General features: G+C 38.8%; 1 protein-coding gene across 5 annotated transcripts; it reads right to left on the bottom strand.

The window, feature by feature from the left end:
• Positions 1-906: 906 nt before the first annotated feature.
• On the bottom strand, positions 907-18,084 carry LOC148842093 (GPI-anchored adhesin-like protein). Of its 5 annotated transcripts, none has more exons than XM_088959005.1 (11): positions 17,719-18,084; positions 16,725-16,875; positions 16,439-16,621; positions 16,166-16,265; positions 16,032-16,062; positions 11,921-11,963; positions 10,935-11,087; positions 4,216-6,631; positions 2,654-4,076; positions 1,969-2,052; positions 907-1,478 (listed from the first exon to the last, which is right to left on the bottom strand). In XM_088959005.1, the coding sequence occupies exons 2-11, from the start codon at positions 16,781-16,783 to the stop codon at positions 1,414-1,416; spliced, it is 4,557 nt and encodes a 1,518-aa protein (XP_088815131.1). In that variant the 5' UTR covers positions 16,784-16,875; positions 17,719-18,084; the 3' UTR covers positions 907-1,413. The 5 variants fall into 5 exon arrangements, with proteins under 5 accessions (XP_088815131.1, XP_088815133.1, XP_088815132.1 ...); XM_088959007.1 differs by having other exon boundaries at positions 2,654-4,073; XM_088959006.1 differs by having other exon boundaries at positions 17,715-18,013.
• Between the last annotated feature and the right edge of the window lie 800 nt (positions 18,085-18,884).

Below are 18,884 nucleotides of genomic sequence, written 5' to 3'. Positions count from 1 at the left end.
GTTTGACACGTCTTTTCAAGAATCCCACCATCTGTAATGGCTAAGAATAAAACAATTACAAAAAGTCTTTCTTTATCAAGTACTAACATTCTCTTGTTTCTTTCTGAAAACTGGTCTTCTCTTTTATATGCACGGACGCCCATGGTTTTTAAAAACGGACCGGTGACCGAACTGGTCAGAGGTCCGGTTACCGGTTCCAATGGTTAATCGGCCGGTTCAGCGGTTTGCTGACCAAAATCAACGGTTTTGAAAGAAAAAGCAGTTTTGGAGGAAAATGGAACCGGTCAGATGACTGTTCCCGGTTTTCCAGTCCGACCGTCCGGTCCGGTCCGGTTTTGGAAACAGCGCTTGAGACTACTTACCAGTTACCATCCAAACTTGTAAGACGGCCAGATTGCTAATACAAGGATCCTCTATTATTTATTAGAGGATGGTAGTTTTAAAGCCGAAGAACAAACTCATTCCATAAATGTTAAGCCTTGAGTCTTCCTGTATCTCTATGATTCCATTCTGGAGCATATACTTCATGTCTCAAAAAATAGAGGATTAGATCATGTGACAGAAGCTGGGCCATATTATTAAAATGGAATGCCTCAATAGCAATGTAAAAAATAGCAATATAACTTGACAAATTTGAATAGTTACAATGAAATATGCTATTTTAACAACCGTACCTTTTCTGGTCCGAGTAAAATGTCTGACATCTGTATATAGGCTATAGTATAGTGTTCCAATCAGGAAGCAGAAGTCGCCACCTCGCGGTTATTGAAACATCACCTATACATCTACTTCGTAACATGATGTTGTGGACTGGTGTGGTTGTTGTGTGACTTTCATCCGCTCGGAAGAACTCCATTTCCGGAGCCCAAACAAAAGAAGATGGAGGATATAATGATGAAGCAGACATTTTTGGATCTTATGCAGCATTAATCCCATTCAATGTCCTTCCAAAACTTAGATATTTCAGTTCTTGTAAGTTTCTGATATACAAAACTCACAAGACTAATACAGTAACAAAAAGGTAAAAAAAATGGCCTGGACTCTCAAAAATTAAGATAATTTTGCACCAATTGGTGACTTTTGGCTGGATGCATATACTACAGATTTCAACACTAATACAAGGAAAAGGGAAAAGGGGAAAAAACTAATTAAATCACATGGAGATATGGAATACCTCACCAGTCCAAAGAAAAGGTAAGAATACATAACGACATATATATACCCCCCTCAGAAGCCTGGGTGAATGTAACATCTACCTCTATATCAAATGACCACCTTACTATTTATATTACGAGTCATTGTACCTTTTTACTGAAGAGTTCCAAACATTTTGGTTCTGGCCTTCTTGTATGTAGCAGTTGTCACCTGGACTTTGTCTCACTTCCCTTGCTTCTGGCCTTCTTGTATCAGTCATCACCTGGGCTTTGACTCACTTCCCTTGCTTCGAAATGATGACAGTGAGAAGAATGACCGAGGAGCTGAAAATTTGAGACGATATGAATCAGCCCATTTCAGAAATATGTCTAACATCAAACAACTAACTTGCAGAACCCCATAATACACAGAACCAACAATCCTAGGCATCAGAAACAGAATTGAATAATGAAAGATGTTATGAAAGTTCTCTTATAGCCCATGCCAAATAGCAGATACAAGCTGGGACCATGAATCCCAATATTTCCTCGTTAAGAATATCTTCTAGTTAAAAATACTGTTGCATACACCTGGATAGAAGGGGAAGACAATAAAAAAGCAAATAAGCCACAGAGGGCAGGTCCTATAGGTGGTTCTCCCAGACCATTCAACCAGGCAGGTCTTTCGTTGGAGATCTTCAGCAACCCGCATAGGCAAGGGATGGCTTCTTCCCACACCATCCTGAAGTTAGTGTTCCTATTTAGATATAGCCAGTTTCTTTAGCTATTACATTTAAAATAGCATGTAATTTGAGCATCTTTTTTAAGCAGCAACCTTTTAAAGAGCTTCCTGACAGATGATCCTCCCTCAGCTTGAAGTTTGCTGGAGGTGCAGGGATTGAGCTACGTATTGCTTGAACTGCAAGACCCAAGACATATCCCTGTTATCAACTAAATATATCCAGGTGATTAAAACATAATATTAAGTACTTCCTTACAAGTTCAGAAGAATATAAACTCCTAATAATAGAAAAAAGCATAAGACCACTAATCCCATATCAAGGCTATCCAGATGACTGGAACTCTAAACAGCATAAGCATCATTTATTGCCTTCTGATAGCAATCTTATTAGTATCACACAATTGATAAAACAATAAAAGCATATTGGATATCTAATTTTTCATCTCCAGTAGACTAGAAGTGTCCATCAATCCACAATAAGCAAAAACATTTACTCCCTCCAACAAAGTGGAAAATCACTGAAATCCCAAGTTCCACAATGGGAAAGTAACAAAAAGATCTAGAAATGGTGAGGATTATTGACTTCAATTGAACAATTTCAGCTTCAAAAGAAGAGTTTAGGAAGCAATGGTTAGACATGAAGCAACTGCAGACAACCTTTGGTAATGGAGAGAGAGAGAGAGAGAGGGAATGGATAGTGACTTGATCAGAGCAATTATGCAATGGACCAGAACTTGCAATATAGAAAATTTAATCAGGAAATACATATATAGGGTACCTTGTTCATTAAACAACTCGCCATCATTGAAGCCATCATAAGAAGAGTGACCCTGTGTGAAACCCATCCTTGACTTTCTCAGATCTTCCGATGACCGATTTGCCAGATCCCTGCCGTCTTCAGTATCATCATCTCCTTCAGAAGTTGTTGCAGAAATCCAATCTACCAGACTCTCTGTTCCTCGGTTTTTTCTCCCAAACTTCAATAACCTCTTAAAGCCTTTTGTGACATCCTTTCGGGATTGAACATGAGAGGCATTGGCCACAAGAATTGGTTTCTGAGCACTGCCCCATTTCTTCCTCATTCGAGCTGCATCAGACTCTACCTGGGTAAGGGAGTGAGAGTTCCATGATGCAGGACTCCCCATTGGAGAGTCCACAGAGGCATCAATATCCGATGTCTCATTTGTATAAGAAAATGGATGATGCATATGTGAGTTCCATGATGCAGGGCTTTCTTCTGGTGAATCCTGTAAATGTCCTAAAGAACTGCTCAATGTAGAAGGAACAGCAGTAGCCACTTCAGCTGAATTGGGGCCTTGAGAAAGGGATTGGAGAACCTCACCATTGTCAGAAGCAGGATCACTCGGATTTTCTGATTCTTGGCTTAGTCTTGGTTTTTCATTATCTGAATCGGCAGGGAAATCAATTGCCTTCATAATCTCTTCACCTGTCACTGCTTCAAATTCTTCCTCTTCCTCCTCATTAACCATGTCCACAGATCCCTCTGCCTGGTCAGCCATTTCATCAGAATCTTCATTTTTCAAGCTATCAGATGCTACTGAAGCTTTCAGCTTTGCAATACCAGCCCCAGCACCAGGACCTATGCCATTACCCTTCCTAAGGAAAGGCTTTGACTCACCATTCTTTGGAACTTTACTATATAGGCCCTGATCTGTTTGCTCTTTAGCTAATCTTAGTGGTGTCAAAACCACACTATCAGAATTAAGAGGTGAGAGGTCCTTCAACTCACCAGGATTCACAGAGCTCCTCATGGATTGTGACCTCCGTGGTTTATCCTCTTTGCTGAGGACTAGCTCCTCAGTTACACTCCTGCTGCGAGCATAGCTCCTCTGTGAGCGGTTTGTTGTCTTACTGATTGCTGATGAAGGTTTGGTGTTTTCCTTTCTTAAGTCAGAGAAATTTGGAACTGATTGCATAAGAGAATTTTCTGGTTGGGTCCGTCTGCGGCCAGAGTTGGAATTGGAACCTTTGACTGAAGAACGTGGAACAGATGTTGCTGAGGTTCGTGGAGTAGAGGAAGATAGGCTTCTATTGTGTAATAGTCTCTTAGGTTGTGTGCTCCTTGAAGACCCATCTCCTAGAGACACATCACTGAAGGATCTATCTTGTCCATATTGTGCCTGTTCAGTATATTCAGATAGATCCTCATTCTCTTCACTCTGGGCAGGCTCTATTGGCTGCTGCCAAAGGAGAAAACCTTAATAGGGTTAGCTATAAAATAATAACCAAACAGAAAACTCCTAAATTCAGTTTCCACACAATCACCATAAACATCAATGCCTTGATGGTTGTGTGCAGATATAACTAAATCAAGAATACCTGCTCTCTGCTCTTTGCAGCTGAATGAATTTTGAAAGATCTCAGCATCTCCGCCCGTCGATGAGCATGAAGAGCAGAGTCCTGTCTGTCTGCAGACCCCGCAAACTTGGCCTTCATCTCTGCTCTACTACGTTCAAGGCTATCCTGCATGGCTTTCATCTTGGCTTCTTTTTGTGCCCTTTTTGAACCCGATTCTTCCCTCAGTTTTGCATCCCGTTTCTGCATATACCTATCATAGAATTTCCCTTTGCAATCTTCCGACAAACCCAACTCGGTAACATTGTGCTTTAGAGAACTACCAAAGCCACGGTTGTCTACCATCTTCATCAATGAACCAACATCAAAATCTGCCTTGCTGGAACTCCCAAAAGGTTCCTTCACAGGATTTTTCTCATGTAATTGTACAGGAGTTAACTCTGTCGGTTTTCCATGCGTGTCACTAGCAGTCTGCTCATCTTGCACATTAGCTACCTTGCTTCTTCGTGCAGAACCCAACTGCTCAGCAGGAACCCTAAGTTTGTGTGCTGCAAAAAGTTTCTCAAGCTCATTTGCCTTCATCTGCAGCTCATCATTGAGTTCCTGATTACCTTTCGACTGCCTAACCTTCTGAACTTGCTCAACTGGAGCTGTTGCAGCTGAACTAAACATCTCCAGGCTTTCCATGACCTTTCTTGTGGGAATAACTGGCTCACCGGTCGTATTATTAGGGATGCTCTCACTCCTCTTTTCCTGCAACCTCTTGCTTTGCTCAGAAAGAGAACTCTGTTTCAGCAACCTCATCCCCTGAACACTGAAATCTTCCACTTCAGTAGGAAAACCTCCAAACTTGGACTCAGAAGACACCAGTTCTTTCTTCCCTACTTCCTCTATTTTTCCAGGGAAAGACCTCCATCGAGATTGAGAAGCCAAGGAACTACCGTCAAAGATCTTACACTGAGATTCAGATGCTGCAAGGTTTGTTGTTTCAGTGCTGCTTCCAAACTTACCCAAGAAAGCTTTTGGCTTAACCTGAGAAACTGATGATTCTCTCAAATTCAGTTTAGTGTCCACTGTTGAAGTGGATCCTGCCCTGGACAGAGCCTGACCAACCAGCTGACCTCCCACTTCAACATCATCCATTGTGTTCACAGAAGTTCCAAATTTGGTCTTAGACGCAGCATGGTCTTTCAGATGAACATCACCTCCCCTAGCTGTAAGACCTCCAAACATTGCCTGTGAAGTAGGTTGATCTTTTGCTCCAGCATGCCCTGCTCCAATAGAAGATGTTCTGGACAAGTTTAGTGATGATGACTGATCTTGCATTCCAACCTGCTCCACTCTAGCAGGATATGATCTGAATCGAATCTGAGAAGATGCTTGATCCTTCAAATCAGAATCCTCACCCCCACCTGTAAGTGATTGTGAATGGGTATCAGAAGGCATCTGGCCTTTCCACCCAACATTCTCTGCTTGTTCAGAAAAGGTGTTGTTAAATTGAGGCCGAGAAGCAGGTTTATCTCTGATCTTAACATCCTCTGATCTTTCTGAAAAAACATTCAACCTGGCTTCAGAATCCTTTAGCTCAACATTCTCTTCCCTAGTGGGAAAACCGCCAACTTGGGGCTGAGAATTAGCCGTATCTTTCAATGCAGAATCCTCTACTCTACCAGGAGGAACCCTCAACTCAGCCTTATAAGATGTCACTTTGTCTCTAGGTCCCTTGATGCCCTTATCCTCAGACGCAATAGAGAACATACTGGACTGAGCCTGGGAGTTCGAGGAAGAACAAGGTGTTGTAGCAGCACTCTCAGTGTCCTTCCTTTCGTTACTCAACTCAATGCTCATGTCACTGGCCCCACTCCATCTCCTCAATACAGCCTTCTCAACAGCTTGGGGAGCTGAGGAGACATCCGAAGGTAGCCTTCGGAGCTCACCAGGCTTCCCAACAACGACTTTACCACCACTACCTGACTGCTCCTTTTGCTTGTTCTCAAACAAGTTGATCCGATCCTGCACACTTAACCGCCTTGCTGGTTGATTTGTCTGAGAGGATTCAGTTACACTTTCTTGCTTAGTTTCCTTTTCAATCCTAGCTTCACTTTCTCCACCACCATCATCTCGTTCAGAGCCCGGTTCCCTTAAGGAGCGGCGTACTGGGAAGGAGAGGGAGGACTGGCGTTGATGACTGGAGGGTTTGAATTGCAGCTCTAGGTTTGGGGTTGTGTTTCGTTCTTGGCTGGTTTGCTGATGCTGCTGTTGAGCTTGGTGTTGGAGTTGATTGATGCCATCAGATCTGACGGTTTCTTCAGTTGAGTCATCAACTGACATATCTGACCCAGATGAGGATCGGACTGTATGATCGTCCCCTCCAGCCTTCCATGTCTTGATCAGATCTGGCCTTCTCTGACTCACAGAGATAAACTTGTTGCATGCTCCGCTGCAAATTATATATTTAATATTAAAAACAATAAAGAAAATAATAAGGCAACATGAGGGATGGGAAAATAAACAGTAAAATCATTTTTCTAAAGAATAAAAAACTTAGTTGGCTTTTAAAAGAAGAAACACACCAGAATTGACAAATTACAACCATGCCTAAGTGGCCGAAAATGTTTCAGAATTGGATTTATAGCCACATTTTAGATGTTACGAGATAAACATTATTGTCCTATAAAATGTACATTTTCATCTTTCTAAAAAGTTAACAATTTATTATCACATTAATTGATTCAAGATTCTCAATGTTCAAGAAAACCCAGTACCACATCGGACCACACACCAACCATTTTCTAGTTTAAAACACCAGGAACACCAACCCTCACAGACCTCCACAAACTGAGTGGAGAACAACAAGGCATATAGCATCAGCATAATTCACCAATAAACATGTGTTCTAAAACATATAGCGAATAAGGAAATTGGGGCCCCAGCAAATGCTGACTCAATGAATGACTTGCTTGGAAAGCTCTATAAACATGTGTTCTCAACTCTGAAATTTTTTTCTGTTCAGAGATTAGATGGTCATTCAGTTAACCATCCGAATACACATCTGACTTCTGAAAATTTCCCTTAATTTTCAGTGGTGAACTCACCTCTAAATAAATTCAGTATTAAATAATTACAATAAAAAAGAAATAGTTACAGAAAAATAGCATATATTATAGAAATATGTTTGTAGTGGTATAAAATAAATAATTATAACTTATAATAAAACATATTATATATTTAAGTGATCAAAAAGTATATAGATTTATGCCGGTAAAACTGTAAATCAGACTTTTTAGAGGCTTCATCATTCAGAATATCAAAATGGCTTCACTATATTCAGACTTCAGAACTCCAGAAAAGCTGAAAAGTTATTTTTAACAGTTCAGAGTTCAGGACTACTCTCAGAAAATTGTGGCTTATCAGAGATCGGATTCAGATTTGTATGCCCTTAGCTTCAATCAGAATGATGTACTTTATGAGTTTATTGTAAATGAATAAAAGTGAATGTTTGATTCATGTTCCCTTGGTATGTTTCTGTGTAATACCCTTAAACTGACACTTAATGAGACTCGTGTTAGTTTAGAATGTTTACAGCCAGTGGGTCAGTCTGGGGAGACCTATCCTGATAAGGCTGACACTATGGTGCCACCAAGTCGGTTGGGGTGGCCTGTCTCAGCTGGCAGAGTGAGACCCTAGGCACATACAGTGTAGGATTAATTGAATCTATGAATTAGACCAGATTTTCAGTATTGCCCTGGACCTTGGAGATTGATGGGCAAAACTGGAAAGTTACACCCGACCCCTAGACTCGATTATAATACTACACTAGATGTCGGATTGGGTTGTCTTTGATATACCAATCAATGAGATCCTTAGCGGGGGTCAAAACCTGGGTATGTTGGGACAGTCTGAGAATTCATCTGAGTGGGTGATCATAGTGACAGGATCAGCCCCTTTGTCGGACAAAGGTAATGATCGGGGATGCACTATCACTGATGGAAACCAAGACTGTCGGCAGCCGATTTCAATCGTTGAGATTTGTTTTGCAAAGTATATTTTATATGAGATGTAAATATATATATATTATGGTTTTTAAAATGTTTACAAGAAGGTTTTAATTCCCGAGATCCATATAAACTGAGAGTGCAACATTGTTCCTTGTAGCTGAAGGAGAGGTCCTCTCTTATCGTGCAGTGTATGATCATTATGGGCTGAGAGGTTAAGTGTAAGACCATTGAGGATAATGCTTAATGGGCTAATCTTGCATCTGCCCACAGTCTCTGGGTGTTACAAGGTGGCTTGGCCCAGGGACCACTTAGGGTAAGTGTTGGGCCCATAGAGCCCATTTGATGGGTTTCAGGGGGTGCACTGTCCATAACAGTGTATTCGACCAGGCCTTATGACAAAGGTTGGGCCGAACCCATGTGGCTGATGTGTAGATCAATGCTTGGGTCCCACGCCATACAAGGAAGCCCAATTGGGCAACAGTTAGGAAGGTTAAGTGAATATATAAGACTAATGGGCCTAAAGCCCATTTCGAACTGGGCTATTTAATTAGTTAATTAAAGGGGCGAATTCTGAGATGGATTAGCAGATAGGATAGGGTATTGACCCTATCCACTCAGAGTCCAGATCTGAATGTGATTCAGATCTAGAAACCTCCTAATGAGATTAGGATAAAGCTAATCCAATCTGCAAATAAGATAAGGGTTTATCCTTATCACCTAAAGAGATGACTTATCCAAATATGATTTGGATAAACAATTCCTAATTGGATTAGGAGTTGATCCTTTAGGTTAACAAAAGGAGGGGGCGACAGCCTTTAGAAGACATTCATTCAGATCCTCTTCAGTGTTGAAATCAAAGAAGGAAGAATTAAGCATCCCTGCAGAATTCTTTCTTGCCACCTCCCTGTTCATGCCGCCCTATTTGCCAGTTCGATCTCCAGTTGTGGGAAAAGTCAAGATTCGATCTTGACATCAGTTCTTTGAAAAAGAGTTGATAGGAAACTGTGCTCACGTGCCATCCTACTAATTCTTATGAATAACAGAGTTCTTGGAGAAGAACGCTGCTGATTCTGCTCCATCCTGCACTGCGCTATCTTCAGTGGGAGCAGTCTTTGGATCCTTCCTTGGGCGTGAACACCTTCGTTGGGGGATACTATTTCTCCGTATCAGGTATAATCCTCTCCTACTCCTTTTTGGTTCAGATCTGGTTCAGTTTATGGTTCAAGAATGATCCTTGAAAATATGATTTTCTAAATAGGGAATGCGATTCCCAGTTGAAGGGAGAGAAAAAATTTTGAAATTTGCCCCCTTATTCCGCAATCTTTGGGCGTCCATACGATGGATCTCTCATCCCTACAGGTAAAACTATAAATCAGACTTTTTAGAGGCTTCATCATTCAGAATATCAAAATGGCTTCACTATATTTAGACTTCAGAACTCCATAAAAGCTAAAAAGTTATTTTTGACAGTTCAGAGTTCAAGACTACTCTCAGAAAATTGTGGCTTGTCAGAGATCGGATTCAGATATACGTCATTTCCTCAAGATTAAGAAGACAAAGAAATTGCAACTTTTTTCTATTTGTAAGCCAAGGACTGATAAACATGGTAGACTAAATACACTTTATAGCATTCTTACAAGATCACCACTCTTTTTGTGGCTATCTGATAACTGTTGATTTTGATGAATTAGAGGTTGCTTGGTAATTGCTAAGTAAGCTGAACCAAACTGCTTATTTGGTGACACTTAAAAGACTGAAATATTACCAAATGTTATTCATATAAATAGTTATCCCCCTCTTTAGTGCATTTGTTTACAACTCTAACTCTAATGGGACCACTTAAACATGAAATTTTACTCCGTTTAACAAGTGAGTGAAGCACTACTAATCACTTCTTAATTGTTCATATAATTTTTTTCCTTTATTCTCTTAATCTTTTTAAATTTTCATAGCGATATGAAAGCCTATGGTACCTATGATCAAAGAGAACAAACTACAATAACCACTCCAATCAGCAATTCAAACATAAAGGTCCAATCAGGATACAAAAAATAAAAATCTTATCCTAATAAGATCTAATTAGACTTTGTAGACTTCACAAGAAACAGATCCCATTCGAAATGCCACCTTAATAGATAAACAGTCACATAGTAAAATATTTAGGGGTGAAGTAATCATCCTAGCATGCCATTCAGCAAGGCAGGAGCCAACACCCAACTTAATTGCTTATTCAAGTAACTTAGACTTTGACCCTAACCTAATTATTAAGATGATAATTGCTAAACTTTGTATTTATAAAATGGCACATTGATGGCTTCGGGCTTCCTAGCAACACCATCAAGTCAATTAGTGCACCAACCATGATACTGTATGCTATGGCCCTAGATTCCATTGAGGCAGTGATCAAATTGAGACAGCATTCCAATATCTTAATTGATTTTGATGAACAAGTTACTGACTCTAGTTTTGCAATTGTTAGAAAAATAAAAGGGGAAAAGCTCCCCATGAGTCTTATACCAACTACAAGTTTGCCTGAAGGTACAGTTGCAACAACCAATTTTTATGAACAGAGCAACAAATCGCTGTGGAAGGTAGGACCTCCTTACTGCAAAAAGCATCAGCTTCCAGCCTCTCCACAGTTTGTAGGCCCAGCTTACTGTAACGGCAATAGAACAAAACTTGTGCAAACTTTTCCCAGAAAAACAGATTGAGAATTTTAAAATTGAGATTTTCTTGACTTCTTACTTCAAACGAGGAGCACCAAAGCGATCAGCAAAAAGTTGGAGTTCTGAAACAGTGTCAGGAGTGAAACCAGCAGCAGATGCTCGTGCACAAGCTGTTGTCAAGTCTTGCTTAACCGCAACAAGCCGCACATCAATAGCCCTCAGAAGCTCTTTCCTGAGTTACCAAGAAAAACAGGGACTAAAGCAGCTATAGAAGAAAATATGAACATATTGAATAGCCCAACATCACATTCAATAAAAAGCCTATGCAATAAGAGGTCTCATTTAATCATTCAGCAAAAAATTTGTAACAGTAGAATTTCCATGTCAGCTGATTAACTGGTGGGACTTGTCACAAATATCACTCTCCTAGTGGCCCTTAACCAAAAACTCAGGCCAATCCCCCAGATAAATATCACTCTCCTGTGACAAGATTCCCCATGTGTAATTTTTAGGGGTCTGACCCCTGTTTGTTGTTTTGTACACCTCCTTGTGTACCCCTCTCTTTGTTCAATGAATTCAGTTAACTTCTCAAAAAAAAGGGAAAAAAAAAAAAAAGATAAATCTCTTTCTGCCAGAAAGAATAAAGTTGTTTTCTCAACAAATTTACATTCTTTATTGGGATCAAGAAAGTTTTAAAGTTTAAATACAATTTAACAACTTGTTGAACATGCACAAGCTTCACTCCAAGAAACTTTAGAAAATCCAGACCCATAACTCAAAAGGCTTGGTTCAGTACTCAAATTGCAAAACTCGGTGGTTGTATATTAAAACTTGACAGTTGGACTTGGACAGGTAATGATATATTTATATCCTTTTATCCAGGAAACTTTGTAAAACTTACACTCAATCTAGCTGAACTGCATTTCCCAGGCATTCTCATATGTTAATGTAACCACAAAAGGTTGACAAAAGAAAATTTAACTTCAACAATGACATAAACATAGAATTTATCCAAAACACAACACTATTTAGACTAAATCGCCAGGAACAAAAATGGAGACTGACTTGGTTATATCAGCAGCTTCAGTCACTCCTCCTTCATCTCCCCCTGTAATAAATCATAGATGTCAAATGGTATCTTCCGGTAAATATGGCACCTACTAAATTCAAAATTTATTCTGAATCTAGGATTCGTAGCATAATTTTCTTATAGAATAGCAAATGAGATTCATCCGTCTCCATTGATAGCAAATAAAGCAAAATAGATCCTTGAACGTAAGAAACATAAGAGTCCAATGGAAGACAAGACAAGAGAAAAAAGGTGAAGCACAAAAAAGAATCACCATCATCATCTAAGCCTTGTCCTGGGGTCAGGTACATCAATCCTGTTTCACCGTTCTGTTTTGTTCAGAGCCATATTCATTGTTAAATTATGGGCACTTACTCTTTTTGCCCATTAAACGTGTAACAGATCACTTTTTCTTACAGGTGCTGTAGATGGTCTTCTATGCATGTGACCAAACCATCTCAATCTACTTTATCTCATTTTATCACTTATTGGAGATACTCTAGTTTTTCTTCTTTTTTTTTTTTAAGATAAATAAAGAAGATAAGTTCATTAAAAAGTTTCCTAGGTTCCTTCATATGACTTCATTTTTAATCATGTCTTTCCTAGTTTTCTTTTTTATTGAAAATGGTAACTTCATTAAAGCAAAGTTAAAGAAATAACATATACAACTGTTAAGCCCATTATAATCCTTTTTTACAGCCCTGTCCAGAATAGATTCTCCCTCATAATCCCTTGTTTAGCTAAGGTATCAGCTAGTCCATTAGCTGACTTTCTTGTCCACTTGAGCGAAGCCCCAATCTCCCTTGTAATGCTGAAAATTTCTCTTATGGCATGTCCATGCATCCAAGCTCCCAAACAGACCGACATCATCCAAATCAATTAGCAATTTAGAGTCTCCTTCCATCTCTAGTTGGTGAAGCCCCAGCTGTTTAGCAAATCTTACACCTTGAAGCAATGCCATCACCTCCACTCTCAAAAAGTCACCTACTCCAATAGGTCCCGAAAACATAGCAACAATTTTATCATCTCCATCTCTGAATACTGCCCCTATACCTGAAAGGCCCAGGTTGCCTATAGGGCTCCCATCAAAGTTTAACTTTATTCTGTGTTGTGTGTTAATGGGGACCACAGTTCCGCCTGCACAATAGACCTAAGGGAAGTTATAGCTGCTACCTCACTCCAATTTCTGTATATGTTATGTCCTCAGCTGAGAAGTCTTTAAACAGATCGATTGATTTCAACCAGTGAATGGCATTTCCTATTCCTAGACCTCCATCATCTCTACTTCTAGATACCACCTCTCACTTCACTAGGAGATCCATCTAAGCATTCACATTTCTGCCACACTTATTTTGTAGACAGACTGCTTCTTAACTGCCCAACACTCTACTTATACAACAGAGCTGATCTTACAATTGTTTGATAGAATTTTCCTTTTAGCTGAAGCGGTATTCACCTATCACATAAGACTCTAGATGCATCCCCCCATTTTGCCTATCCTTCTCTAATTATATTGGTGGTAAGACTCTAGATGCACCCCTCCATTTTGCCTATTCTTCTCTAATTATATTGGTGGCATCTTCCTCAATCTCTCCTTTACTATGGATTATTGAACCAAGATAACAGAAGAGGTCACAATGAGTTATCTCTTGGTCTCCAATCCTAAGTGTACCCTGGTTTTTTTTCTTTTTTTTTTTGATAAATACTAAGTGCACCCTGGTTTGCACTCCTGTTATTCTTAAATTTACATTGCATATGTTCTGTTTTTGTCATACTTATTTTAAAACCTCTTGTTTCTAATGCTGATAAAAAATGAAAAAAAAAAAACTCTTGTTTCTAATGTAGTTGTCCATAAACCTAATTTTGTATTTAATCATTTACTAGTTTCATCAATTAATACTATGTCAGAAGCAAACATCAAACACCATGAGACCTCCTCTTGAATATGTTTAGTCAATTCATCTATGACTAGCACAAATAAATAAGGACTATGTGTTGAACCTAGGTGAAGACCCATTGTAACTTTTGCATGATTCACTAAATGAATATTCAACTAAAATATAATATTTATATATTCTTCTCTAGTTTTCATCATTGAATAAGGATAACATCAAGAACCAACTTATATTGTTTGTGCCATTAACTACTACCATTTTTTCCAAGGTTCTGTTGTATTTCTGAGATTTTGAACCTGAAAGAAATGTGATCTCTAATATTAAGGCAATTACTATGGTATACAAAATTTTTTTATCAATACTATGGTATACAAAATGCCAATATCTTTCTCAGAGTACCCTTGAAAGAAGTTTTCCTGTTCACTTGCTGTCCCCCACGCAACCCAAACACATAATGTTTTGAGGTTTATAATTTAGTGGACATTTTAATAAATTCTTCTTTTCTGCACTTTGGCTTCTCGATAGAACACCAAGAAAACTAGATGGAGTAAACATAGAAAACATAAAAAACAAGAACAAGATATATGGCTCTTCACAGTCATTTAGGGGTGAGGTTTAGTGGAAAATTATTAGATTATTATCTATGCCATTAAGTGGGGCTCCTTTTGATCTTATTGTTCATTGGGAAAATATACTGTTGTTATGTAGAGAAACATGAGAATATTTAAAAACAAGAAAGGATAATTTGAAGCACTAAGGTGCAGAGATTTTTTTCATTTCTCCACCGGTGACTTTCAACCTCCAAGAAATCTCTCTAGATGATCTGAGAAGAAACCTCCCTGAGATCCTAGATTCCTCCCTAATTAATTAGCCTTCTTCTCCATCCCATCCATGTATGGTTGAAGTTTCTATTTGATGGCAGCTGTCTTGGTAAATCCAGGCTAGCAGCATTTTCTGGTGTTTTTTTTTTTTTTTTGATGAATGAATGGTATTTTATTAAATAGAGATAGAAATAGTACAAGCATGAAGCACCCTAAGAGAAGGCACGAGGTGTTACACTGTTACCTCCCCTTAAAGATGGTTCTAAACCCAACTCTTTTCAGATTGCAGTTACAAATTAGCCAAAAACAGAGAATCCCTTGAAGCCCCTTGTTTAGCTAAAGAATCTGCCAAAACATTTTCCGATCTACTAACCCATTGAAAGCTAACTGGCATGGTGCTTGTAAGCCATTTGACTTTTTTGATGATGTCCCTATATCCCCAAACAACAGTTTCAGGGTCCGACATCCATCCCACTATCACCTTAAAGTCTCTTTCAACTATCAAATCAGTCACTCCAAGTTGGTTGGAAACTGTAGTCCTTGTACCACAGCTAATATCTCAGCCCTTGTAGAGCCTCCATAACCCACTGGACCTGAGAATAAGGACAGAATGTTGCCATCCTTATTCCTCAAGATCCCTCCTATACCCGAAGGTCCTGGATTGCCTTGACTGCTCCCATCATAGTTCAACTTCACAACTCCTTCCAGAGGGGGTAACCAACTTCTTGTGTTCTATTTTGCATTTTCTGGTGTATTTTATTGGATTAATTATCTTGTGATAGTGCTAATTGAAAAATGACCAACTTCTAATTATCCATGCTCCCTGCTAATTTGTGATCATCATTTAGGTAAATACTGAGTTTAAAGTATGAAAATAGTTGTTACGCAGGAACTTTATTGAGCAATCTCTTTTAAATTATTTACTGTTTTAGCAAAACTTTCCAATGGATATGGAAAAGGTTATAAAAGAACAATTAAATGGGAACATATCAAGGATGTCAAACCCAGCACAATCTACACTTCCCTGAAAAAATCACGAGGAAAAGAAATAATTATAATTATACACTAGAAATGTGAATCTACATAGTGGATCCTGAAGCCTTCTGCCTAAAGGAACCTGACAAAATCAATTACCATTAAATAGAAGATGATCATTGCCTCTAGAAAGTGTTAGATACTAAAACTAAAAAGAAGGGAAAGAAATGACAACTAGTGTATTGAACACTGGCAAGTCCCTAATCCTCACATGTCACAAAAACAACAGATTACGGAACAAAAAGAAATTATTTGTGCATTCTGTAAACAAGTAATCTCTAAGCAATGGCTTCCATGAACATGAACCATCTCAAAATGAATTGGAACGACCTAAAAGTAAAGATTAGTAAACATACCCAAGGCACTAGATAGTTGATCTCCCACTCCCTGAATAAGAAGACCTTTACCTTTCAGTGAATGCCAGAAGAAGCTCTATTGCTTATTAAGATTATTAGAGAAACTGAAGAAATGAATGCAATGATGCTAATACCTGTGAATAAATCCTCCGAGCTGCTTCAAGCTGAGACATTTCAGCATCAAATGTATTGACAAGTTCCAAAACCTCTGGTGTACTAACAAACCTAACAAACCTATATCCACAAAGCCCAAGTAAATCAAACTGCAAGCCATCCAACCTTTGAAATGAAAAAGAGAACTGATTGAATGTGCATGAATTGAAGTTCAAATTACTCAAATAGAAGGTTTCAGACATTCAGTTGGCAATCAATAGAGAGACAAGAAACGAAAAAAAAAAAATGCCAACCTCTCAAGAGTCCCCTTGGTGAACCATGTTCCGGAACTTATATGCTTCTCAACTTCAAGCTTAATTGATGGACCTGCTTGAGCAAGCTGTTCTTCTGCAACTTTCAAATGAGTAGCAAACGGCTTTAGTAGACCTGATGCAAGTTTCTCAGTCTTTCCATCACCGGAGACAAACAATTCACACCTGCCAAGAGAGAAAGAAAAAAGAAAGAAAATAAAATAAAATAAAAATGGATAGTTCATGAACCCGTAAAATCCATCAAATAAGTAGATGACTTCCGTTTTACCTTGAACGCTTGGGTGACAGCTGGAAAACAGCATAATCAAGAAGCGTGTCTGATTTCATTTTCTATGATTATAGAGACGATATCCCCTCCCTGAACTCTTCCCAGAAACCTGATTTACTTTTTAGCAGTTCAAATTCCACATCCTCCAAATCTGCAGCAAATAAGAATATTCATGATCTCATCACAACTTCGGAAAGAAGAAGGCAACTAGTGAAGTAACCAATTGATTAAAAGGGAAAATTTAAAAAAAAAAAAAAAGGATAAAATCAGTATCAGAAGAGAATTAATGTTACACCGATTGCAAAGCTTTGCATGGGCGTGCGCGAAGCTTACATTATAGGAATCAGACAACAAGATGCTCCCTTTGCTGATTCACATTGTGTATTAGACTAAACAAGTGAAGTGGGGAAAAGAAAACTTTCGCAGATCCCTGTGAAAGATGGCTGAACGTTTCGATTTACGGGCGAATGTTCATAAAACTTTCAGCCACGAAAAAAAAAAACGCAAAAACTCTAATTTTCCAACGAACTGCACCAATCTCAAATCTTTGCGCATGGAAATAGAAGGGCATCTTTTCCAGAAAGCAAAAGCCCAATAGGCTTCAGATCTAATTCGGTAGCAAATATCAAACGAAGAATTAGTGTAGGGGTAGGGAAAAAATAATTAAGTTTTGAAGTTCATCCAGCAAGAATGCTGCAAAAATCTAATCAGTTGAACGAATTCCCGGACCACAGCAACAACATCGGAAGCATTTGAACAAAGTGAAGAAAAACCTAGCCGTTTCTCGCAACCGGAAACACGATTGACAGATAATATTAGGCGCGACAATGTAGAATACTCAAAATCCTCGGATATTAAACACAAACCCTTCAAAACCATATACATCGACAGCGAAAACCAATGCTGATTGGTTACAGAAATGAACAGAAAAAATGTGATTTGAGAAGCCTGGAAAAGGCGAAAGAGGGGTGGATCGATTTAGATTTTTACCTACCTCGTGCTCTCGTCGAGATCTCCGATTGCAGAACGGATCTTCGGCTACGGTTCGTCTAAGAACAAGCATTTCTCTATTTTATTTTATTTTATTTTTTCCTTGCTCTTCTTGTGCTGCTTCTGTCTTTGTTCGAGTTCTTCTTTTTGTTTTTAAAGGGCACTTTTCTGTGATTTTTTGTTTTCTGTTTTATAATTTACGAAAACCCTACTACCATCTCTGAGTCATAGCTGTCGTTCGTTTTGGTTATTGCTTTACTCCTTTCTCAAATGATCTTTCCTCTTTTTTTTTTTTTTTCTTTTCCTTTTTTTTCTCTCCCCCACACCACCGAGATACAGTAGAGAGAGAGAGAGAGAGAGAGTTGGGTTGGGAGTGATTGATGTGTTTCAGACAAATTTATGGCAACCTAAATAATCTTAATTGGAATTAAGAGAAACTAAAAAGCACTCTTAATCCTAATCCTAAATTGAAGAATTACGAAGGAACACGTCACTGACGACGGGCTACTCTGGATTACTGTCTGTAGAGACTTTAAATTACGATGATGCCCTTGGTCAATTTCTCTCACTTTCTTTCCTCCTCTAGAAGCTACGTAATTACATTACTTTGAGAAGGGAACACATCTTTGAATTTTGAGGTTTGCATATTTGTTACATGAGACCAGACCAAAAAACAAAACAACGAGAGAATATTTGTTATATGTGTTAGGTATTATAAAAATTAAAATGAATGTAGGAAAAACGTCTAGCTCGTTAAAATAAGGCTTAATAAAAAATCTGATTATGGTGATTTGCTTGGGCATAGGTCAGTTTTTTAGTTTTTGTTGGGACCCATTAATTGGATGATGAGCCTATTGCTCCCTTAACCAAGCATGGGACAGATGGTAAATTATGGGGACCCAGAATACAAACCATTAAAAGGGTTTTCTTTTGTACTCGGGTCCAACTAATTGGATCGGATCAGCTGAACATGATGGCTCGCTGTAAAACCAATGATAATGTCCCACCTCGGTTATAAAATGTTTGGAGCATTGGTGAGAGGTTGAATGGTTGTGAACTTGTAATTCGACCAATCTCATTTTAAAGCATCTTCCCGTGAATAACAACATATGCTGTGAGATTGGTGTAAGAAGTGACTGCGAGGAATAAATCTGAATTCAAATGGTTGTG

Source organism: Nelumbo lutea, chromosome 8 (genome assembly GCF_056320005.1).
Source record: "Nelumbo lutea isolate HS-2025 chromosome 8, American lotus-T2T, whole genome shotgun sequence".
NCBI lineage: Eukaryota > Viridiplantae > Streptophyta > Magnoliopsida > Proteales > Nelumbonaceae > Nelumbo > Nelumbo lutea.
The sequence above is the reverse complement of the archived record's forward strand: the minus strand, read 5'-3'. Positions and strand labels throughout refer to the sequence as shown.